The sequence below is a fragment of the Choristoneura fumiferana genome, chromosome Z, assembly GCF_025370935.1.
Source record: "Choristoneura fumiferana chromosome Z, NRCan_CFum_1, whole genome shotgun sequence".
Taxonomy (NCBI): Eukaryota; Metazoa; Arthropoda; class Insecta; order Lepidoptera; family Tortricidae; genus Choristoneura; species Choristoneura fumiferana.
The window spans coordinates 42,691,474-42,712,310 of record NC_133472.1 but is presented as its reverse complement, the minus strand read 5'-3'; the positions used below and the strand labels follow the sequence as shown (position 1 = coordinate 42,712,310).

At 38.6% G+C, this 20,837-nt stretch overlaps 2 protein-coding genes across 9 annotated transcripts in view; both read right to left on the bottom strand.

The window, feature by feature from the left end:
* The window catches only part of LOC141437435 (uncharacterized), a 63,414-nt gene extending 46,250 nt beyond the window's left edge, over positions 1–17,164 (bottom strand). For 5 of the 8 annotated variants that reach the window (XM_074100864.1, XM_074100803.1, XM_074100837.1 and 2 more), the window contains exons 1-4: positions 17,055–17,164; positions 12,333–12,381; positions 9,960–10,136; positions 6,693–6,824 (exon numbers count right to left, since the gene is read on the bottom strand). In XM_074100864.1, the coding sequence (XP_073956965.1) occupies positions 6,693–6,824; positions 9,960–10,127 (300 nt within the window). In that variant the 5' untranslated portion in view covers positions 10,128–10,136; positions 12,333–12,381; positions 17,055–17,164. The other 3 variants (XM_074100820.1, XM_074100829.1, XM_074100811.1) reach the window with 3 other exon arrangements.
* On the bottom strand, positions 643–5,133 carry LOC141440051 (uncharacterized). The gene is made up of 2 exons (XM_074104526.1): positions 4,094–5,133; positions 643–756 (listed from the first exon to the last, which is right to left on the bottom strand). Exons 1-2 carry the CDS (start codon positions 4,930–4,932, stop codon positions 750–752), a joined length of 846 nt encoding a protein of 281 aa, XP_073960627.1. The 5' UTR covers positions 4,933–5,133; the 3' UTR covers positions 643–749.
* Positions 17,165–20,837: the final 3,673 nt, after the last annotated feature.

Here is a 20,837-nt window from a genome sequence, read left to right as displayed (position 1 = left end):
TACCGTAATTTTGTCCGAATCTTCGTTTGTCATAATTTTTTTTTCCACTAAAACCTTCATTTTTTCTGAAATTTGTAAATGGTCATCCTATAGAAAACTATAGGTTAGGTTAGGTTTGTTTTATAACAATTCTGAACGATTGACAAGATTTCATTTTTTGAACACCTGTAAATTAATACAGGAATCGATAGAGTTTTGCCTCCTGAACATGGGAAAATATTTATTACAATTTACAAATTTATTTCTTTTTACAATTTATTTATTTCTCCGTAATTAAAAGAATACAAAAAAAATAAAAAATATATCTGAATTTGCCAACACTACTACAGAATAGATATGATTCCTTTGCCTTTTTCACCAGAAAAAGGAGCTCTCATAATTTTGACAACTTCTACGTCAGATTTACGTGTTCTTTTCTTTTAATAGAGACTAGACAAAAGTAATGGATGTATTGTGTGGTAGTTTTCGAGTTATGCCCTTTTAGAATAAGCACATCTTAAAAAAATTGTAATAAATTAATTAATAATCGTAGCGCAATTTTAAAAATATCAGCGTCTCTCTTTCCAACCAGAATACAGAGAACGAATCAAATTATAGTCTTAGTGAGAAGTATGCAGCTATGGAGCGAATGATACAACCGACTTACTTGGAAGCTAATTTATTACTCAATGTCAATATGGCCGAATGACAGTCGCGCGCGTTTGTTTCTGTGTTCGAAACAAATACACATCATTTCTCCACCGTCAATTTTAAGACCTGACAAGAAAAACACAAATAAACATCACACACAACATAATGATAACACTAAACCTTATAATCTATTTTTTTGGACCTTGGTCTAAGAGTAGGCCTACCGACCTGAGGCAGCGGCGGTGAAGGCAATGCGTCGCTAACAGTGGCGACTGGTGCGGCCGCCTCTGCTGCCGGCGCGCGCGGCTCAGCGCTGGTCTCGTCCTCCCCCGACAGGGCTGTGTCGTACTCGTCACTCATAACGTCAACAGGCAGTGTATCTGACTGCAGCGGTTTCACCTTCGGGGAAGTCGATGGTGGTGACGGCTGAGACGCGGGCGTCGCCTGGGATTGAGGCGGCAACGCCGGTGGTTGTACCGATGACGGCTCGTCGGCCGGTGGCAGATATATATCGCCATCAAAACTTCACCCTCGTTGCTTAAACTTAAATGAATCCCTTATATTTCATCATCTGGTCGAGATGACGCCTACACACAGTTTTATAGTCATGTGCGTATATTTCGAACATTCTGTTTCCTATCTTGCTACGTATCTGACCTAAAGTCCACGTCTCCCTTCTATCAGTAAACCATTTTACCCAGACATTTTCTCCCACATTAAAAATTCTACTCTTATGCTGAACAGTACTTGCTCCATCGCAGTTTTCTTTGCTTTGACCCTGAGGCAGAATAAGGTCCAATCGTGATCTCAAATTGCGACCCATCATAAGATACGCAGGTGTTTGACCTGTCGAGCAATGGGGCGTATTACGATATTCAAACAGAAAACCTAATAATTTGTCATGGACCTCACCCTGTGACCCAGTCGTTTCTACAATACATTTAATCATCTTTTTAGATGTGCGCACCGCATTTTCAGCAAGTCCGTTACTGCACGCGTGATACACGGGAGACGTGACGTATTGAATTCCATTCATTGAACAAAAGTGTATAAATTCAACTGAATTTATTTTAACATCATTGTCTGATACAATAACCTGCGGTATGCCATATCTAGAAAACAGTTCCTTCAACTTCAAGATCAGCGCTCGAGTGGTGGTGCCATTACTCATGAACAAACATTCCAACCATTTACTATACGCGTCAATGACAACTAAGTACACCTTCTGGTAAATGGACATGTAGTCGATATGTATCCGATGCCACGGCGCGGGAGGCTGCGGCCAAGGCGCGGGCGCGGCGACGGGCGGCGCGGGCCGCACGGCCACGCATGCGGCGCATGAACCAATCCACCGCTCGATGTCGGCATCGATTTTGGGCCACCACATTTTACTTCGTGCAATACTTTTGGTCTTTACTATGCCTAAATGACCAGAGTGTAAATCTTGGAGCAGCTGATTTCGAAATGCCGACGGTACAACTACTCGATGACCTCGAAAAATGCAACCATGCTCCACTTCCAGATCTGCCTTGCACTGGAAATAAGGCAAGACTGAGGGACAATTCATTTTTCGCGGCCACCCTTGATTCATATACTGAATCACTTTTTTCAAAGTCGAATCATTAGCCGTCGCTTCCCTTAATTTCCGTAACGTTACTGGAGCTACATTGGCATCTAAAAATTTCAAGAAGGACATATCATCCTCCCCTGTATTTTCCGAATCTGACAACGGTGCACGAGAAAAGAAATCCGCCACGATGTTATCTGCGCTTCTAATATACTGCACCTCGTAGTTATACGCCGACAAAATGATAGCGTATCGCTGCAATCGCGACGCAGCCATAACCGATATCCCGTTATTTTTTTTGAAAATTGACAACAGAGGTCGGTGATCCGTTTTTAAAATAAAAGGTTCTTGCCTACCATATAGATACTGGTGAAACCTTTTTACACCAAATATAATTGCGGTGGCTTCTTTTTGTATCTGGCTGTAGTTTCGTTCGCTGGCATTAAGCGAGCGCGAAGCGAATGCGAGCGGGCGCTCAACTCCGGTGTGCGGGTCGCGTTGTGGTCGCAGCGCGCCGAGCCCGGCGGGGCCCGCGTCCACGCTCAGCACCAGCTGCGCCGCGGGGTCGAAGTGCGCCAGCACGCGCTCCGAGCACAGCTCCCGCTTGACCGCCTCGAACGCGTCCTGCTGCCGCCGGCCCCACTGCCACTCACACCCTGAACGTAGTAATTCGTGCAGGGGGCTCAACAAGCTTGAAGCGTTCGGTACGAAACTACGGTAATAATTTACCAATCCCAGAAACCTCCTCACCTCAGTTACATTTGTAGGTATCGGCGCGTCTTTAATGGCTTCAACTTTTCTCGTGCATGTTTGTAGACCGTTTTTACTTATTACGTAACCTAAATAGGTTACATTACTGCTAAAGAAAACACATTTTTCTTTTTGCAACCTTAAACCTGCGTCGCTAAGTCTGGTTAAAACCTCACGCAAACGAGCTAAATGCAACTCGTCAGTCGGCCCCGTGACGCACACGTCGTCCAACCAACAGCTGACGCCCTCGATGCCCAGCAACAGAGACTCCATAGCGCGCTGGAAAATAGCCGGTGCGTTAGCGAGTCCGTACACAAGTCGCGTATATTTGTATAGACCTTTCGTAGTGCTGATAGTCGTAAGAGCCTGCGAACTCTCAGACAAAACGAACTGATTATACGCATTGCTAAGATCCAGTTTTGAATAACTCTGCCCACCACCTAATTTAGCAAATACCTCTTCTATGCGCGGCATAGGATACTTATCGATAACCATGTCCTTGTTTAATGTTACCGAAAAATCACCGGCTATTTTAATCTTTCCGTTTTCTTTTAAAACAGGTACAATCGGCGTTGCGTACTCCGAAAAATTAACAGGCACGAGTATGCCTAAGCTAACGAGCCTGTCGATTTCTTCCTCTACCCTATTTTTAAGGGCAAAAGGAACTGAACGTGGCTTGAAATACTTAGGTTTCGCGTTCTCTTTTAATTGTAGTTGGACTTCGAACTTATTAAATGTACCCAATTCCTCTTTAAATAAGTTGCTGAAACGTGCCAATAACTTGGATACCTCACTCGAGTTCTGCTCTGGTTCGACAAATTTATTATCTACAGCAATAGACAAATTAAACTTGGCCATAAAATCACGTCCTAACAGTGGGGGTCCACCATTTTCTATTACGTAAATTTTAATTTCTTGTTGTTTATTCAGATAAACAACTTTAGCTGAGAAAAACCCAATGGCATGATTTTATGGCCATTGTATAGACACATTTTCAGATCGCTTTTCGACAATGGCAGACTAGCAAAATGCTTTTTGTACAATTTGTCACATATAACAGTAGTACCCGAACCTGAGTCGAGTTCCATATCCAGTTTCGTATGATTAACAGATACATTAAGTGATATTGGTTTATAATTAACATACCTCAAGCTCAGAAGTTCGCAATCCTTACAATCAACGCACTCATTAACCTCTGGCGCCAAAAATTCGGCTTCGACGTTATGCACAGGGCAGTCAGGTTTCTTAGAAACGCATACTTTCTTAAGGTGTCCCTTTACACCACACACTTGACACCGGTAGGTTTTGTAGCGGCACTTGCTAGCGTCGTGGCTCTTCATACCGCACACCGAGCAGAGCCTCGGCCTGGCATCGCGGTTGCCGGCGGCGGCGGCGGCGCCGGCGCCCCAGCGCTCGCTGCCCGCTCGGTACACCGGCTCCTGCTTGACGGTCCCGTCCACTCCAGAGGCGCGCGCCTGCTGCGCGCACTCCATCTGCTGCGCCAGCTGCATGGCCTTCGCGAGCGTGAGCGTGGCGGCGTCCTGTTCGAACAGTCGTTCGCGTTCCTTGCCGGCGCGCAGCCCCAGCACGAACTTGTCCGTCAGCAACAAGTCCAACGCGCTCCCGAACTCACAGTGAACGGCTAATCCCCTGATCCGAGCCGCCCACTGTTCGACGCTCTCTCCTACGTCACGCCTCGCCTCGTAAAACTTACATCTATCGGCAAACGTACATCTCTTCGGTGAAAAATGCTCGTTGAGTACTTTTAGCAGCTCGTCGTATCCGACGGCGGCAACGTCCCGCGGATGCACCAAGTTCTTCAATAGTCGGTATGTCTCGTCGGACAAATGCGTTAGTAACAGCGCACTCTTTGTCCCTGCTTCCACAATCTTATTTAGAATAAGAAACTGCTGCAAACGACTGTGGAAAATCTCCCACTCTTGGGAATTATGATCGAAAGAATTGAGGCTCCCCAAATAAGACATGACTTTTTTTTAAATTTTTAAAGACACGTTAGACACACACACAACACACACACGCGGGTAAGACACAAATCGTCGCCAATGAGAAGTATGCAGCTATGGAGCGAATGATACAACCGACTTACTTGGAAGCTAATTTATTACTCAATGTCAATATGGCCGAATGACAGTCGCGCGCGTTTGTTTCTGTGTTCGAAACAAATACACATCACTTAGAAATATGAAATCTAGTCAATTGTTAGATTCGGAGAAAAAAAGAGTTATGACAACCGATGATTCGGACAAACATTACATTCGGACTTTCAATAAGTATGCGAGCCGATATGGACACATTTTCGTACCACAGATCTCATGCTGGCACTTCACTTGGCATATTCGCAGAAATATTTGCGTGTGTGAAAGAGATGCACTATATTGTTGCTAGCGTGAGTGACGGAGATGTCATTAACGCAACGCGAATACGCAATACCAAGTGAAGTGCCACCATCATAATTGTGGCAAGAGAGGAGTAACGTGAGATTTAGTGGGTCTCGCTTCCTTTTAGAGCCCTGTTGTACCGGGACGCCATGGCGACGTTGCCGGCTAGGTTAGGTTAGTTATCCAAATAACTTATCTATATAAATGTATGGGTTTGTTAACATAGGCAATCTGGACTAGACGCTATGGCAGTCTGGCAACGTCGCCACTAAAATGTACACGCTGAAGAGCTCTGCCTCACTATCTAAACAATTCATATAAAAAAGTAAAACCGACTCCAAAAAAAAAATGGAACCGACTACAAAACCCTTGAAAATATTTTTCTAGGTACCTACTAGGCCGAAGTCGGTGCCTCAGCACGACCCAGCAGGCATGGACCTATAATCGTCTACCTCACCTGCAACTATACGAGTATATTGGGCTTCAATCCTGCTGGCTCGTGCTGAGGCACCGACTTCAGACTGGTAGAAAAATATTTTCATGGTGTTTTGTAAACGGTTCTATTTTTTGTTGTAAAGTATTTTTTTTCACGCTTTTTAGTGTAAAAGATCTAAGATATTATAGTTTAATGTCAACTGCTCGTCACCTTTTACGAAAAATTGCTTTTTCCGATGCAGAGACATTCATTATTGAGGAGTCCTGGTGCTTCATCACTCGTTCCATTTCACCATATGAATTACGAGTACGATGAGCTTAAATTGCTTAGCAACTGCGTTAAAGTAATTGAAATTCAATCCATGATGTACTTGTTATTGAGTACCTAGTCGCTCCATTTGTCAAATTTAGCCTTCATCATCAGTTCCACTTCACCAAATGATGTTTTTTTTTTTATTCGACTGGATGGCAAACGAGCAAGTGGGTCTCCTGATGGTAAGAGAACACAACCGCCCATAAACATCTGCAACACCAGGGGTATTGCAGATGCGTTGCCAACCTAGAGGCCTAAGATGGGATACCTTCAAGTGCCAGTAATTTCACCGGCTGTCTTACTCTCCACGCCGAAACACAACAAGCACTGCTGTTTCACGGCAGGATTAGCGAGCAAAATTTTGGTAGCAATCCGGGTTTAAGAGCAAATGCACGAGTTACTCCTAAATATATCGAAATTACCATAGGCGTTCCTACAATATTTGAAGAGTTCCCTCGATTTCCTTAGGATCCAACAATCAGATACTGATTTGGTGCTTATGGGACCTAATTGAGAGCATTCATGAGGGTCTTGCCGACCGAGGTACGGACTCCTAAAAAGATTGGGAACAAGTGTTTCAGGTCAGGACATATCATACCTGTGGCAACTGCTCCTCAGTGACATTGACCTCTCCGCAATACATGAAGTCGACCATAGTGCGCAGGTCCGCGAATGTGACATCCTTCAGTATTACTATTGGGTGCTGAGACGGGTTGTCCACGAATAGAGCCTGGGGATTGAAAATACATAAATATGATTAAATCTCACGGACATTTGACACCAATGAAGGTTTTTTTAGGCGAAATATCGTTAGTATTCAGAGGAAGGTTTAAACAATCACAAACGCAGGACGTCCCAACCAGGGAGGCACAATGGGGAGCGTAGAGAAATGTCAAGGGGGGCGTGATAGGTAGGTACGTTTACACTTCCAAAAAAAAATCTAGGTAGGCAGTAGTTAGCGTAGGTAAATTAACCGATTCAACTGTTCCAAACTTAAAGGGGGCATGAAAATATTATTTTTGGTTTGGGGACGCTCGGCGAGTTAAAGGTTGCGGAACCCTGCACAAACGTCATGTATGTCAAAGTTGTCAAACGGACCGCACAATACCAGCGCCATCTAGCCTGTCACAAAAAAACATCAAAAGTACATAGACCTAGCCCCAAAGTAAGCAACAAAGCTTATGTTATAGGTACAGTCAAGGGCATAAACATATACAGTTGTGGTCATATAATTAAGAACGATTTTTTATAGAGAAGATTTTTTCAAACTGACAAGTGTTACTAACTGCATGTATATTTTTGTACTTCTCTCGGTATCGTAAAACTTTTCCGTACTAGCGGTTAACTCATTTATACATATAATTGGCTAAAAAATAAATAGATAAACTTTATACATTACATCTAAACCTAGTATTACTACTTACTGGCTGGTCATATAATTAAGAACGCTGAATAGTTTATTTTTTTATTCAAATTTATATAGAGAACGGACGGCCGCTTTGTGGTTTAGGTTATTATTCGAATAATTTTGGCGCCATTTAGTGCCGTAAAAGTCTTAAAGGCGATTGCTTCATATAAAAACAATGGGGAAAAATAAAAGTTGTGATAAATCTACAAGAGAAGTAATACTAAAACTTTGCGACAAGAATTGGTCGTATAAACACATAGCCGATCATCTGCAATGTTCAAAAACTATGGTTTTCCACGCCATAAAGCATTTTGCCACGTCTCAAACTACTTCAAATGTTCCGCGTGTACCTAGACAAAGAAAGTCATCTCGTCGAAATATCGTTCGTTTGGCAAAACAAAATCCTTTTAAAGGGTCTAATACCGTCTAATGAGTTAAGAAAAAAATATTTTGGCGAAAACAACCCTTCAGCAATCTCGGCACGCATTATTCGAAGGCGTTTGGTAGAAGAAAAGTTGCACGGAAGGATAGCAAGGAAGGTGCCTATGTTGAAACGGTGTCATAGGCAAGCCCGGCTTGCATTTGCAAGAAGATATGAAAACTGGACAGTCAGACAGTGGAAAAACGTTCTTTTTTCTGACGAGACAAAAATAAATAGGGTATGTTCTGATGGCAAACGATATGTAAGATGGCCTTCAAATAAAGCATTCGACCCAAAGTACACAAAAGTGACTTTAAAGCATGGCGGGGGAAATGTAAAAATTTGGGGATGTTTTTCTGGACATGGTGTTGGACCTGTTAGGCTGATAGAAGGAAACATGGATCAATTTCAATACAAAAACATACTGGAAGAAACAATGTTACCATATGCTGAAGGCGTGCTTCCGGTTATTTGGACATTCCAGCATGACAATGATCCCAAGCATACTGCACGTACCGTTAAGGAATTCCTCACATCGCAATCAGTTTCTGTCTTAGATTGGCCAGCCAACAGCCCCGATCTTAACCCAATAGAGCATCTTTGGTGCGAAGTCAAGAAAAAGGTTTCAAATCGACAGTGTGGCAATTTAAGAGAACTGTATGACATATTCTTAGAAGAATGGAACTCTATCTCTCTTCCGAAATGTCAAAAATTGATAGATTCAATGCCTCGCCGGTGTAAGGCAGTAATAAAAAGCCGTGGACATGCTACTAACTGTTAATTTTAGTTAAAATGTATTAAATTGCTTTTTTATCTGTACAAACTTCACGTTAGTGTGATTTAGTTAATCTAAGTTTCAAATAAAAAAACTTTCGAACCGTTCAATAAATCGTTCTTAATTAGTTGTCCAGCTTCATTACTATTTTAATTTGTTACTAAAGAGAATAAAAACAAAATTTGTAAAAAAATGTCAGCAATTTTATTATTTATTCTTAATCCCGTTTGCTCTATTCATGTGGCTATTTCATAACGTAACTAGTTACTTCTAAGAAGGAACCACGACTACACATGACATGATTTAGTTAAAAATAATCTGGAACTTCAAATCGTTCTTAATTACATGACCACCACTGTAGATATATGTAGATACATTCTAAACACCCAAGACCCGAGAACAAACATTCGTATTTTTCATTTCATACAAATATCTGCCCCGACACGGGAATCGAACCCGGGACCCCAAGCTTCGTAGTCAGGTTCTCTAACCACTAGGCCATCTGGTCGTCTAAAAGTTACGACAGTTTTTAACTCCGGGTGGCTATATGAATGGAACGACTTGGTTAAAATGGCTAGTTTTATGCTCTCGTTGTACAACCTATATGTGACCAACTCAAGTCCTGAACTAAGAACTAAAAAGAATGAATTCCCATCGCGGACCGAAAAGAACTAGTTCCTCGTAAACGATCTTAATCGTCTCGGTCTCGGTCCGCGCTCCTTTGGTTCCGGAGCTAAAACGGAGCGGGAGCTGGGAGTGAGCGAGGAAACGAATAGGTAAAGAGCGGAGCGGACGGCATGGCGCGGTGCTCGGTCAATGTGAACGAGACAAATAATATTATTTCAAAGCGTATCCTGCTCACTTGAGCACACTTGCGAGAGAGACGCATTTATTTTACATTGTACATTGTCCGCTTGCTTGATGATACCAAAGAACCATACTTAGAAACCCGGTTAAACGAAACTACGACAATAAATGAATATTTCATTGTTTTTATCAGATTACAACGTTATATTTTTATTATACTTACTCCTTATTTTTTAACATTCCGATCTTAAGCTCCCAGTTCAGTTCATGACCGATTCGAGTCTAAACTCGCTCCCTTCCCTTTCCTTTTCCCTGTTTCGGTCGGAGCCGCTCGGAGCTAAAGGAACTAAAGGAACTAATAGACCGAACTAGTTCATTTCACCGATTGACCGAGATCGGAGCGCTCCCTTTAAAGACCGAGCGGGCGCAACTCTAACAAGCTACTATTACTGACCTGAAAGTAAGTGCTGCACGCTGAGAGCACAATCTTGTGGGCCTGCAGGTGTTTGCCTTCAGCAGCCAGCGTGACATCGACCAGCGTCTGCGTGTTCAGAAGCGTCGTGAACATCGAGATAAAGTTCGGCTGGTGATTGTTCCACCGCAAACTGTACTGCTGCGACATCGCGCCGCCCTGCGACCGGAAAATACATATTTGAAACTTTTTAAAGAAATTTCGAGAAAGTTAGTAGACGGCACAGGTGACCGAAGAGCTGGTAGCTTCCTCGGACAAAGAATAAGCTTAACTATTCAAATAGGAAACGCTGTCAGCATCTTCGGGACCTTGCCTAGGGGGTACTCCTGAAGTAATTTGTTTTAGTTTTAGGTTTTATTTTTATTTTATGTAAGTTTTTAAGTCTAGGATAGTTTTTTTTTTAATTTTAATGCTTATTATCCGTATAACTATTTTAAGTATGTATAAACACTTCACATAAATATTTTCTCAGCATTTAGCATACCAACAACTGGAATCTAGGAGTCTATTTTTGCCTTTCACAACTTTACTACACCGCTCCAGAAATAAAATCGTCACTAATCTGAAAAAATCTCGTCTCTCAAATCAATACGTTAGCAAAAGTGGCCCTTGAAATAATGTTCATAAAGTTCACACGGAAAAATTGACGATTTTGAGATACGAGCTTTTTAAAAAGTAATGGTGAAATGTATTTATTACAGGAGGAATTCATAAAATTGTACATTAAGGAAGGCTGCGGTTCTAACAGAGATGTGCGAGAATGTGTTTGTCATGGCATAAGCCAATAGAAACACTTAATTTACCTCACTCTTCTAGTGGAAACGGCTCTGGATTTTGTAATTTTGGTTGTATCTCTCTGTGGTCGACTTTACTATGCGTTTCAAATAACATTATTGTTTTAAAAAAAAAATGGCTATGTCCAATTATGGAGGACAATTTTGCCAGTGTCTAGTAGGTTTTGTAGTTTTACGGTAAAAAAAAATAGAAAACGAAATATGAGAGGTAATGGTGGATGAACGATGACAGCGCGAATCCCTTAAATAACATTAAAATTGGATCTGTAATGTTGTGACTGGGCTGTATAATTTTGTAAAATTTAAAGCATAATTTTGTGTTAGTTTACGAATTTAGAAATTTTTAACTATTGTTTTTATAAGGTTATGTATTTTGTCTATAGGTATGTTATTTACCAAAATATTGTGCAAGGTCCGCCCGGATTGCTACCACCATCTTGCTCGCTAATCCTGCCGTGGAACAGCAGTGCTTGCACTGTTGTGTTTCGGCGTGGAGAGTAAGACAGCCGGTGAAATTACTGGCACTTGAGGTATCCCATCTTAGGCCTCTAGGTTGGCAACGCATCTGCAATACCCCTGGTGTTGCAGATGTTTATGGGCGGTGGTGATCTCTTACCATCAGGAGACCCACTTGCTCGTTTGCCATCCAGCCGAATAAAAAAAAAAAAAAAACTGCGACAAAAATATTGAACTAGTGCAGCGAACTCACAAAACTTTACTTTTTACATTTCTTCGCGAATGTCGCTGTTTGTATCTTTTGTTCGTTTTAATATTAGGTACCATCAGCCAAATAAATGGTCTACCAATTTTTAAACATGTTCCTATCAAATTAATATGTCGCTAGAGTCGAACTTTCAAGTTGACAGACACGTCTTTTGGCATTATTGTTTTGTGACATGCAAACGATTATCAACTCTAGGGTGGCAGACCACATATTTGGCTGATGGTACATTTTGAAATTAAGCATTATCCTTGCATCCATGAAGAGGCTTTCATACCATAAAGGGCTAAGAATTTCAGCTCATTTAGACTCAAAGTGCCAGCCAAGCACCAGCAGATGTTCCTGCGCTCCGACTTCTGGCCGGAGGGTGTGGTGTTCCGTCGTTTTAGGGTAGCGACGAAGACGACTTTCAAAAATCCCTAATTAGTTTTTTTATGTATTTCATATGTCTTTTTGTATACCTATATTTGTTTGTATAATTTTAATTTTACAGCACATTGGTGTTTCAACTGTAATGCTGTAATTCTTTATTGACAATTAAATAAATAAATAAATACCACAGATGTTATTTTAACAGAAAAAAACCATCTTTTTACACTGGCCCTGTAGTATGAAGTAGATTCAAACTTTGTATATTGCCGTCCCGCTGACGCTGATATTATTTTATACGAGAGTGAGAGGGACGATACTATACGAACTTCGATTTTCGACTTTCCTAGTAGCCCCCCTGGAAGCGAGTGGATTTATCGGCAAACCCACTACTAATGTTAAGTTGAATAATTTCTACTAAGAATTGAGAATCAACTAGACACAAGTTTTATCAAGATTTAACGGACATACCTGATTTGACGCAGATCTTAGAGTTGATGTCGATTCTTCAAGCTTCTTACTGAAACAAAGTAAATAACATATTAAGTATCTTCATTTAGTAGTTAGCATTCACAAGAATACTAATTTCAAAAAACATCCAGTTGTAACATTGAAATCAACCAGTCACCATATCTAAAAGTAAATTAAAAAAAACACACATACATACAAGTCATACATATATAAAAGAACTGTCGCTATATGCTGGCGAAAGCGGTGTAGATCGCAATGCAGGAGGGCGGGGAGGCGTAGCGGGTAGAATTAATTTATTTCAATCAATTTCACAGCTCTGTGCTCTGCCCAATCAAAGCACTCATCTTAGGCCTCTAGGTTGGCAACGCATCTGCAATCCCCCTGGTGTTGCAGGTGTCTATGGGCGGTGGTGATCTCTTACCATCAGTAGACCCACTTGCTCGTTTGCCATCCAGTCGAATAAAAAAAAATTGATTATAATAGTCAGACCCACATAGGATATAACTAAGTAAGTGTTAATTTTATACAACCCAAAAAAAAAAATTTTTTAAACCAAACATGGACAGTAAATTATGTACTCTTTTATTTTTAATGACATATATGTCTGAATATCGCAGTGCGAATAATAACTGCGACAGTACAGTACAAAGGGAGGTTAAATGTAACCAACAAAGAATTTTTTTCGAAATACTTATTAAGCCCATAAATGTTTTCTGATAAGGTTCAAATTAGGATGTATGAAATAACCACTATACTTCTGACAAGGTCTTTGCCACAGTACAATCTCAGTAAGTAATCTAGATAACAAATGTGCACAATTTATTGAATCAGGCGTTACTTTGCGGAGGTCCATATCAATGAACTAAAATAATTTCCTTGCTCACCCTTGCTTGCTTGGCTATCGTAAGGTCGCGGGTGAGCAAGGAAATTATTTTAGTTCATTTAAATGTGAACAAATTGAAATAAGTTACTATAAACGGTATCACAAATCTAGAGTATTTCAGCTTGATAATAAAAATTCAATTGAAACCTTTTTTTTTAAAGGCATAACTCCGGTAGAGTAAGTATTGTTATAACCATAGAACAATCGTAGTTAAGGGAATAAGTCCTTGTGTCTTAAGGTATCACAAATTTGACTAATACAATTAATGTTATACATTATGCTTTCGTGAGTAGGAGCATAACTCAAAAAAAAACTTAAAAAAAATATGTATAGAATAACTTAATGTTAAAACAGTACCCATTAAACAAAAGCTATAACCTATACCTAAAGCCTGAAAACAAAAAAATCAAAAATTAAATGCTTAAGACCCAAAAACGACAAAAGAAAGGTTATGATTGTTTTTTTGGAGTCTTTTTGTATTTTTTATTTCAACTCCAAATTTGTTACTTTTACGGGTGTCGTAGTAGGAATAAGCAACCTGAGATATGTATGCATAGGAAAAATTCGTGTCTAGATTCCTGTCCAGCGGTGGTGTAGGGGTTACAGCACGCAGCACGGATTGCTGAGGACCTGGGTTCGATTCCCAGCGCTGGTCTCTTTTTCTGGTTTTTCTGTGCATCCATGTCTCAGTTTGTATTTTCGAAAAGAAAGGTTATTTGCCTCTACTATGAAGCGATTTGAGTTATTCCCTTTTTCACCGGAGGCACTGATTTTCTCGTCCAGCCTCAGACTTCATTAGGCTTTTCGTCTGGCTGCTGTCTGTGCAAAACAAATGCTTTTTTTATAATGAAAACGATATGTCCAGATTTTAGGGTAAATGTTAAACCAAATTAAATATAGTCTGGCTTTTGTGTTTTTGGACCTGGCAACCCTTTGTCTCTACTTAAATTCAGGGGGCAACAACAAAATTCGAAAATCGAAGTTCGTATTGTACCATCCCTCTCACTCTCGTATTAAATACTATTAGCGTCAGCGGGATGGCAAGTTACGAAGTTCGAATTTTGCACTTCCTAGTATAGGGCCTGGTAAAGAGAGATCTGGGGCATTATTTGTAGATTACCTGCTGGATTTATACAATGTTATTACTGAAAATTAAACTGAAGAATGAAGTCTGGGCTTTAACTTAACAACAATCATATCTGATTTTGTGACAATGGGATTTCGGATCTAAAGCAGGGCACTGGCAGACTGCTAAGTTACACAAGTACTGATGTATTCATTGTCTGTAAAATGTCTGTAAACAAAAATATATTAACTGCACACTTTTGCATTTTTAGCAAAACTGAGCCAAACAAGTTGTATGACACACCACCATTGGGTTAGTGTCCTTAAAAAATCTAATTAGTCCATCAATTAGATTATCAGAAGAACCCCCTTTTTAGGGTTCCATAGTCAACTGGGAACCCTTATAGTTTCCCCATGTCTGTCCATCTGTCTGTCTGTCTGTCTGTCTCAGAAACCGTTAGTACTAGAAAGCTGTAATTTGGCATGAATATACATATGTTGTAAATAGCCTCAATGGCTTTGAGAAAAGTATGATATGGCCGTGCCTTTGGTTTTGTTTTGCTTGACTTGGCGGGGGCACTACCATGCCCCCAGATCAGTCACGCCAACAGTGGTAAAATAAAATAAATAAATAAATATTTTAGTGTACCCTCCATAGACTTAGTGGTGTTTTTTTTTCTCTACTAACCCTGTTGAGGTATCGTTGGATAGGTCTTTTAAAACTACTGGGGGTTTTCTAAGACGATTTTTCGATTCAGTGATCTGTTTGCGAAATCTTTAACTTTAAAGTGCAAATTTTTATTAAAATCGAGCCCCCCTGCCCCCTCCTCTAAAATCAAAACTGTTGGGAGGAAACATTTTAAAATATTCAGGATGGTAGTAAGTATAATATCAAATATACAAGGTAAATTATAGCGGCTAAGATTGCTTGAGAATTATTAGTAGTTTAAGAGTAAATAGCAGCCTAAAATAACACTTAATACAAATAAAACTTTGAAGATTCTGTACACAATACGAAATCCTTAGAAAAATATTACTAGATTTTTCTTAATGGCTACGACGGAACCTTGGGCGTGTCCGACACGCTCTTGGCCGTTTTTTTGCTAATGAAACAAATAAAGATATAGCCAGTTAAAGTTCCCCGTGACGTCAAGTCGTGCAACACTTTTTAGCATGGCATATTTATCCACCACAAAAGTCCATTATTTATGTAAACAAAATCTGAAATTATTTAAACTGAAGATACTGTAAAGTGAATCCTATAACTTCGCAGAGCCATTTACTTACACAAAATAGAAAATAAACAATATTTTTTTTCTAAAGATATATTTCACACAAAAACACATGCTGAAACATGGATGCATAGAAAAAAAAGTGAAATATATAGATTTCACGGGATGACCCCAAAAGAAACAAAAATTTGAAGTTGAAATAAAAAAAAATACAAAAAGACTCCAAAAAGTAATCTAATCTAAAGATCTATAGTAGATTAGATTAGATTTTTAGAAAAATATGGCTCTGTCCATTGGAGGACAATTTTGCCAGTGTCTAGTAGTTTTTGCCGTTGTACGGTAAAAAAAATGTATAAAACGAAATATGAGAGGTAATGGAGGATTTATGACAGTTTTATGTGCAAATTACAATCCTTTATAAAGGACTCTGTTTTGTACCTTCTTAATGTTTTGTATTGTCTCAATGTCTGTGTATGTCCATTTTAGGTACGCAACAAGCACTTTTCAGCACCCAATGTTTAGGAACTGTTTTTTATTTAAGGGATTAAGTAAAAGGATTTTCTTAAATTGTGGTTGACACATATTTCAAGCTAATGTTCAAAGATATACCACATCAAAGTAGTGACTACATTTTAAATTAAAAACTCCAAAGTAAAGGTTTTACCTTTACAGTCAAATTAGCGCTGATGCTTTTTCAGCATATTAAATTATTTTTCAGATTATCACCTTCATAAGTGGCAACTAAGAAATTCCTGCATTTTGTCCTTTTTGTCTTATATAAATCCAATTTCACTGATATAAATGAAAAAGCCTTGAATTTTGCACAAATTCAGACCTTAAATAAGATATGTGGAACTGTAAAAATAAGCATGCTTGATAAAATATAGTTTGTTTTAAAAAAAATAAAGGACGTAATTAATTTTTCATTCATTTCAATGTGGTTATATAAACATAGCTCCATCTCACTCTGAAGACTAGCATGTTGCAAGCTGTGTGCAAGTTTCTTCACAATAATTTTCTTTACTAAAAGGCTAATGTATTTGAACTTGCTTCAACTTCTCAGCAGAACCCTTGTCCTTAAAAGTCAACAAATCGGAATCGTTTATAAGTTTTATAGATTATCCTAGAAGCTACGCATTTGTTTATATCTGCTACCAGAAGCTTAACTTATTGTAAACATTATAGTGACTACGAAAATTTCACTGTTTCTGCATCGAACGCGCGTTTAGCGTTCAATGACAAATATCATTACAAATCTTGCTCAAAAATTGCGTAGGCAGGAAAAGCAACACGAGAATGTACCAGCTTACTGTTAGTCCCACGTCTGGAAGTCCGCCGAAGGTACCACGCACAATCACATCAGCAAACTTCGCTTAATAGCACAGTTAAGCACAACACAATCACTGGGAATTATCTAAATTTACCAAAAGATTTAACAAAAAAAAACGACCTAACGAGAGGCACCCGGGCGAGATGACATCAATCGATAAAAATGCATTACTAGTGCGCTGTATTACCGCTACCAATTTAAAGGATACTCACCCATAATATTGAATTATTATATCTCCGTTTTTTAGCTCGCTTTTCGTTAAAAATTTACCTTAATTTGTTATGAATCAACCCACGCTAACACACTATCCACCAAAACCCACGCCGACATGTGTTGCCAATGCTGAAAAAGCTCATGGGAGTGGGTGGGTGGTACTGACTACAATACGATACGATGGTAGTGTTTTTAAAAGGACATAGAATAATAATGTACTAATGTTAAAAAATATCACGAAACATTTTATATCAATTGATCCCAAAGTAAGCAAAGCTGGTGCTAGGAAACAAATAAACTTACTTAAATTAAATACATTCTTAAAACACCCAAGACTCAGAGAGAACAAACCTTCGTATTTTTCACATCTACCCGATTGGGAATCGAACCCGGGACCTCAAGTTACGTACAAGATTCTATAACCACAGGGCTATCAGGTCGTGGATCAGAAAATATTATTTTTCTATTCACTATAAGTAAGTACTATACCGATAACAATTGACGGTCCAGCGGGCGAAATTAATAGAAAGCTTTTTTTTTAAACAGGTTTAATTGTGGTTCGTTCATTTGTTTAAAGTACATCCTTTTGCATAATTACTCGAGTAAAGATGATTTTATACATATATATATAAGATTAGCATAAAGCGATATATCGGCATACTTTAAGAATTTTTAAATTTCTCATTACTAGGTATTTAGGAGTAGCTGAAGAAGTTCGAGCTCGTGTCGTTTCGCCCCTCTGACACATACTATTTAATGCGAGAGTGAGAGGGATGGTACGATACCAACGTCGATTTTCGAATTTCGGAGTAGGCCCTCTGATTGTTAATGGTATTGACAATGCAGTGTTGTTTTTTAGCGCTTCGTCCAACTTTTTGTTCATGAAAACTTGTAAAAAAAGCTTTTCACTTCTAATGCTCGTAAAGTTCGTGTTTATGCTGGATCTAGGCGACATAAAATGACTTTTTATGCACTAGTGCATAAAATAAATCTTCGTCTAAGACTAAGGTACTAAGGTCAACAGCCACAAACAAAGAAGTTATAATATATTTCTCAGATTTTTAATTTATATTTAATAAAAATCAATAAAATCAATCAAAATAAATCATAAAACTAAAAAATTCTAATTATATAGTAATGCATGTACTTAACTTACATAGTACTTAAGTGAACAATTGCTTCCATTGTTGCTATTTCGTTTCACGCCATCGAAGTGAAAAGCAGAGTATAAAACCGAGCATTAAATCCATTTTCCCCTCGACGTGTCTATCCACCCTCGCCATACCGGCTCGGGTGGCTATATGAACGTCTTGGGTAAAATGGCTCGTTTTATGCACTTGTTGTACAATCTACTATTTCACCTCATGCTCGTAAAGTTCGTGTTTATGCTGTATCTAGGCGACTTAAATGACTTGTTATGCTCTAGTCTAGTGCATAAAATACAATCTTCGTCTAAGGCTTAGGTAATCAGGTGTCAACAGCCACAAACAAAAGTTTCTATATATATTTTTTTAATAATTTTTAATTTATATAAAACTAAAAAACAATCAAATAAAACAAAATAAATCAGTAAAATAAAAAAATGGAATTATATAATAATGGATAAAAATAAAAGATATATAGATAGTGAATAATTGTTTCCATTGTTGCTATTACATTTCCTCGCAATCTAAGTGAAAAGCAGTGTAAAACTCGAGCATTAAACCCATTTTCCCCTCGACGTGTCTTGAACGTCTTGGGTAAAATGGCTCGTTTTATGCTCTCGTTGTACAATCTTCTATTATTTTAAAAGTCGTCGTAAATGTATGTGCTCCAGCAGGGCTACTATGAAACTCAAACTCAAAGTTCGTGTCGTGCGATTCCTCTCGCTCTCGTATTAAACAGTATGTGTCAGAGTTTCGTGTAGTAGCCCAGCAGGGAGGCTACTGCGAAATTTAAAAACCGAAGTTCATGTCGTACCGTCCCTTTCACTCACGTATTAGACGTGGTTGGAGAACCTGCAGGGCTACTACGAAACTCGAAACTCGAAGTTCGAGTCGTGCGGTCCCTCTTGACACTTATACTATTTAATACGAGAGCGAGAGGGACGGTACGATACAAACTTCGAGTTCAAGTTTAGTAGTAGCCCTGCTGACTACGAAGCTTGAGGTCCCGGATTCGATTCCCAGCCGGGGCAGATATTTGTATACCTACTAATACGAATGTTTGTTCTCGGGTCTTGGATGTTTAATATGTATTTAAGTATGTATTTATCTATATATATGTAAGTATGTTTATCCGTTGCCTAGTATCCCAAAGTACAAGCTTTGCTTAGTTTGGGACTAGGTGTCGTGTCCCATATTATTTATTGATTTTATTTTATTTAAATAATATAAGCGTCAGCGGAACGGTACGATACGAACTTCGATTTTCGAAGTAGCCCCCTAGTTAGTCAATGTTCAATTCCCACTCCCGTCGTCTTTGTGGAGTCTTTGTGTTTTCGTGAAAAGAAACATAAATACCAATTCTTCGTTCTGTCAGCGCACTGTCACTGTCATTCAGAGCGTGAAAATAGGTGGAAACGATTATCAAAAACTGTTTTTATTATAAGTGTAGAGTAATCTATTGGCTGTCTTTGTCCATGTAAATATAACTCGGGGTTGTAAATAAAACATAAATTTAACGCATTTTCAAGGAAAAAAGTACATTCGACGCATAACAGGTAACTTTGCTTTATCTTTAATGTATTGCGTATTAGTTTTAAACTATCCAGACAAAGCGTTCTTTATGTAATGGCAAATCGACTTGCTTCAAATTAACATTTTGAGATATTTTAGTACGTTTCCAAACATTTTATGTTATTTTTGAATGCCCTAAATAGTTTATTATACTATGTTTTTCGAGTGACCTTCACGGGCTGAAAGGTCGTTAATGTTTATATAATTTTTTGGGTCTTTGTTTTTCTCAGCAGTAGGATGACGGCATTAAAAACAGCATGATTGCGTTCATAGGCTACAAAAACAAAGTGTTTGAATTACGAACGCGTCTAAGTAAGAAAACTTTTTTAATGCGACCTAATCAAATTCCATATTCGAAATTGAATAGGCAGGCAGTCCTTGTGCCGCAGGCTTTTGTTTACCGTTAAAATGGTTACTTACTACTTGTGGTCATACTAAGTTACTTTTTGGACATCATTTTCGCCCTCTAGGTGTCCTTGTTTGTTGCTAATGAGTTAATAATGTGATGTGATAATATTCAAAACTGTTTGTGCTGTCAGAGTGTAATCACATGCAAAACTGTCTATTTATACTATTTTTCCCTGTTACTGTTGTGTTTTGTTATTCTTATTATAAAATTGAGACTAAACCTTCAGTTATTCATGTGAGTCATTATATTACTTATTATTTTAAATTATATTTCATAATGGTGTAATTTAATTTATTTATTTGTTATGATTATATAAGCACACTTAGAAAAAATGTTCTGATTTTGTACTTTATTTTCTTTTTTATTAATTTGTTTGTTGCTATGGAGGCTGAGCTCTTCAGCCAGTTTTATTTGGTACAATAAGGTAATGTTTTAAATAAAATAACGCTTTTAATCTCTTAACTTTGATTAATTATTGCTTGTTTTAAAACTAAATAATTTCGTGACTCATCAGCCTTTTAGTTCTTAAACATGGGTGTCTGTTATATACATTGTTATTAAATTTTTGCTGCAAATTTTATGATTTTAGTATTTTCTTTTTGGTGAATTTAGAAATAAGTTTAATTGCATTTAAATTAATATCACAGAGATATTTG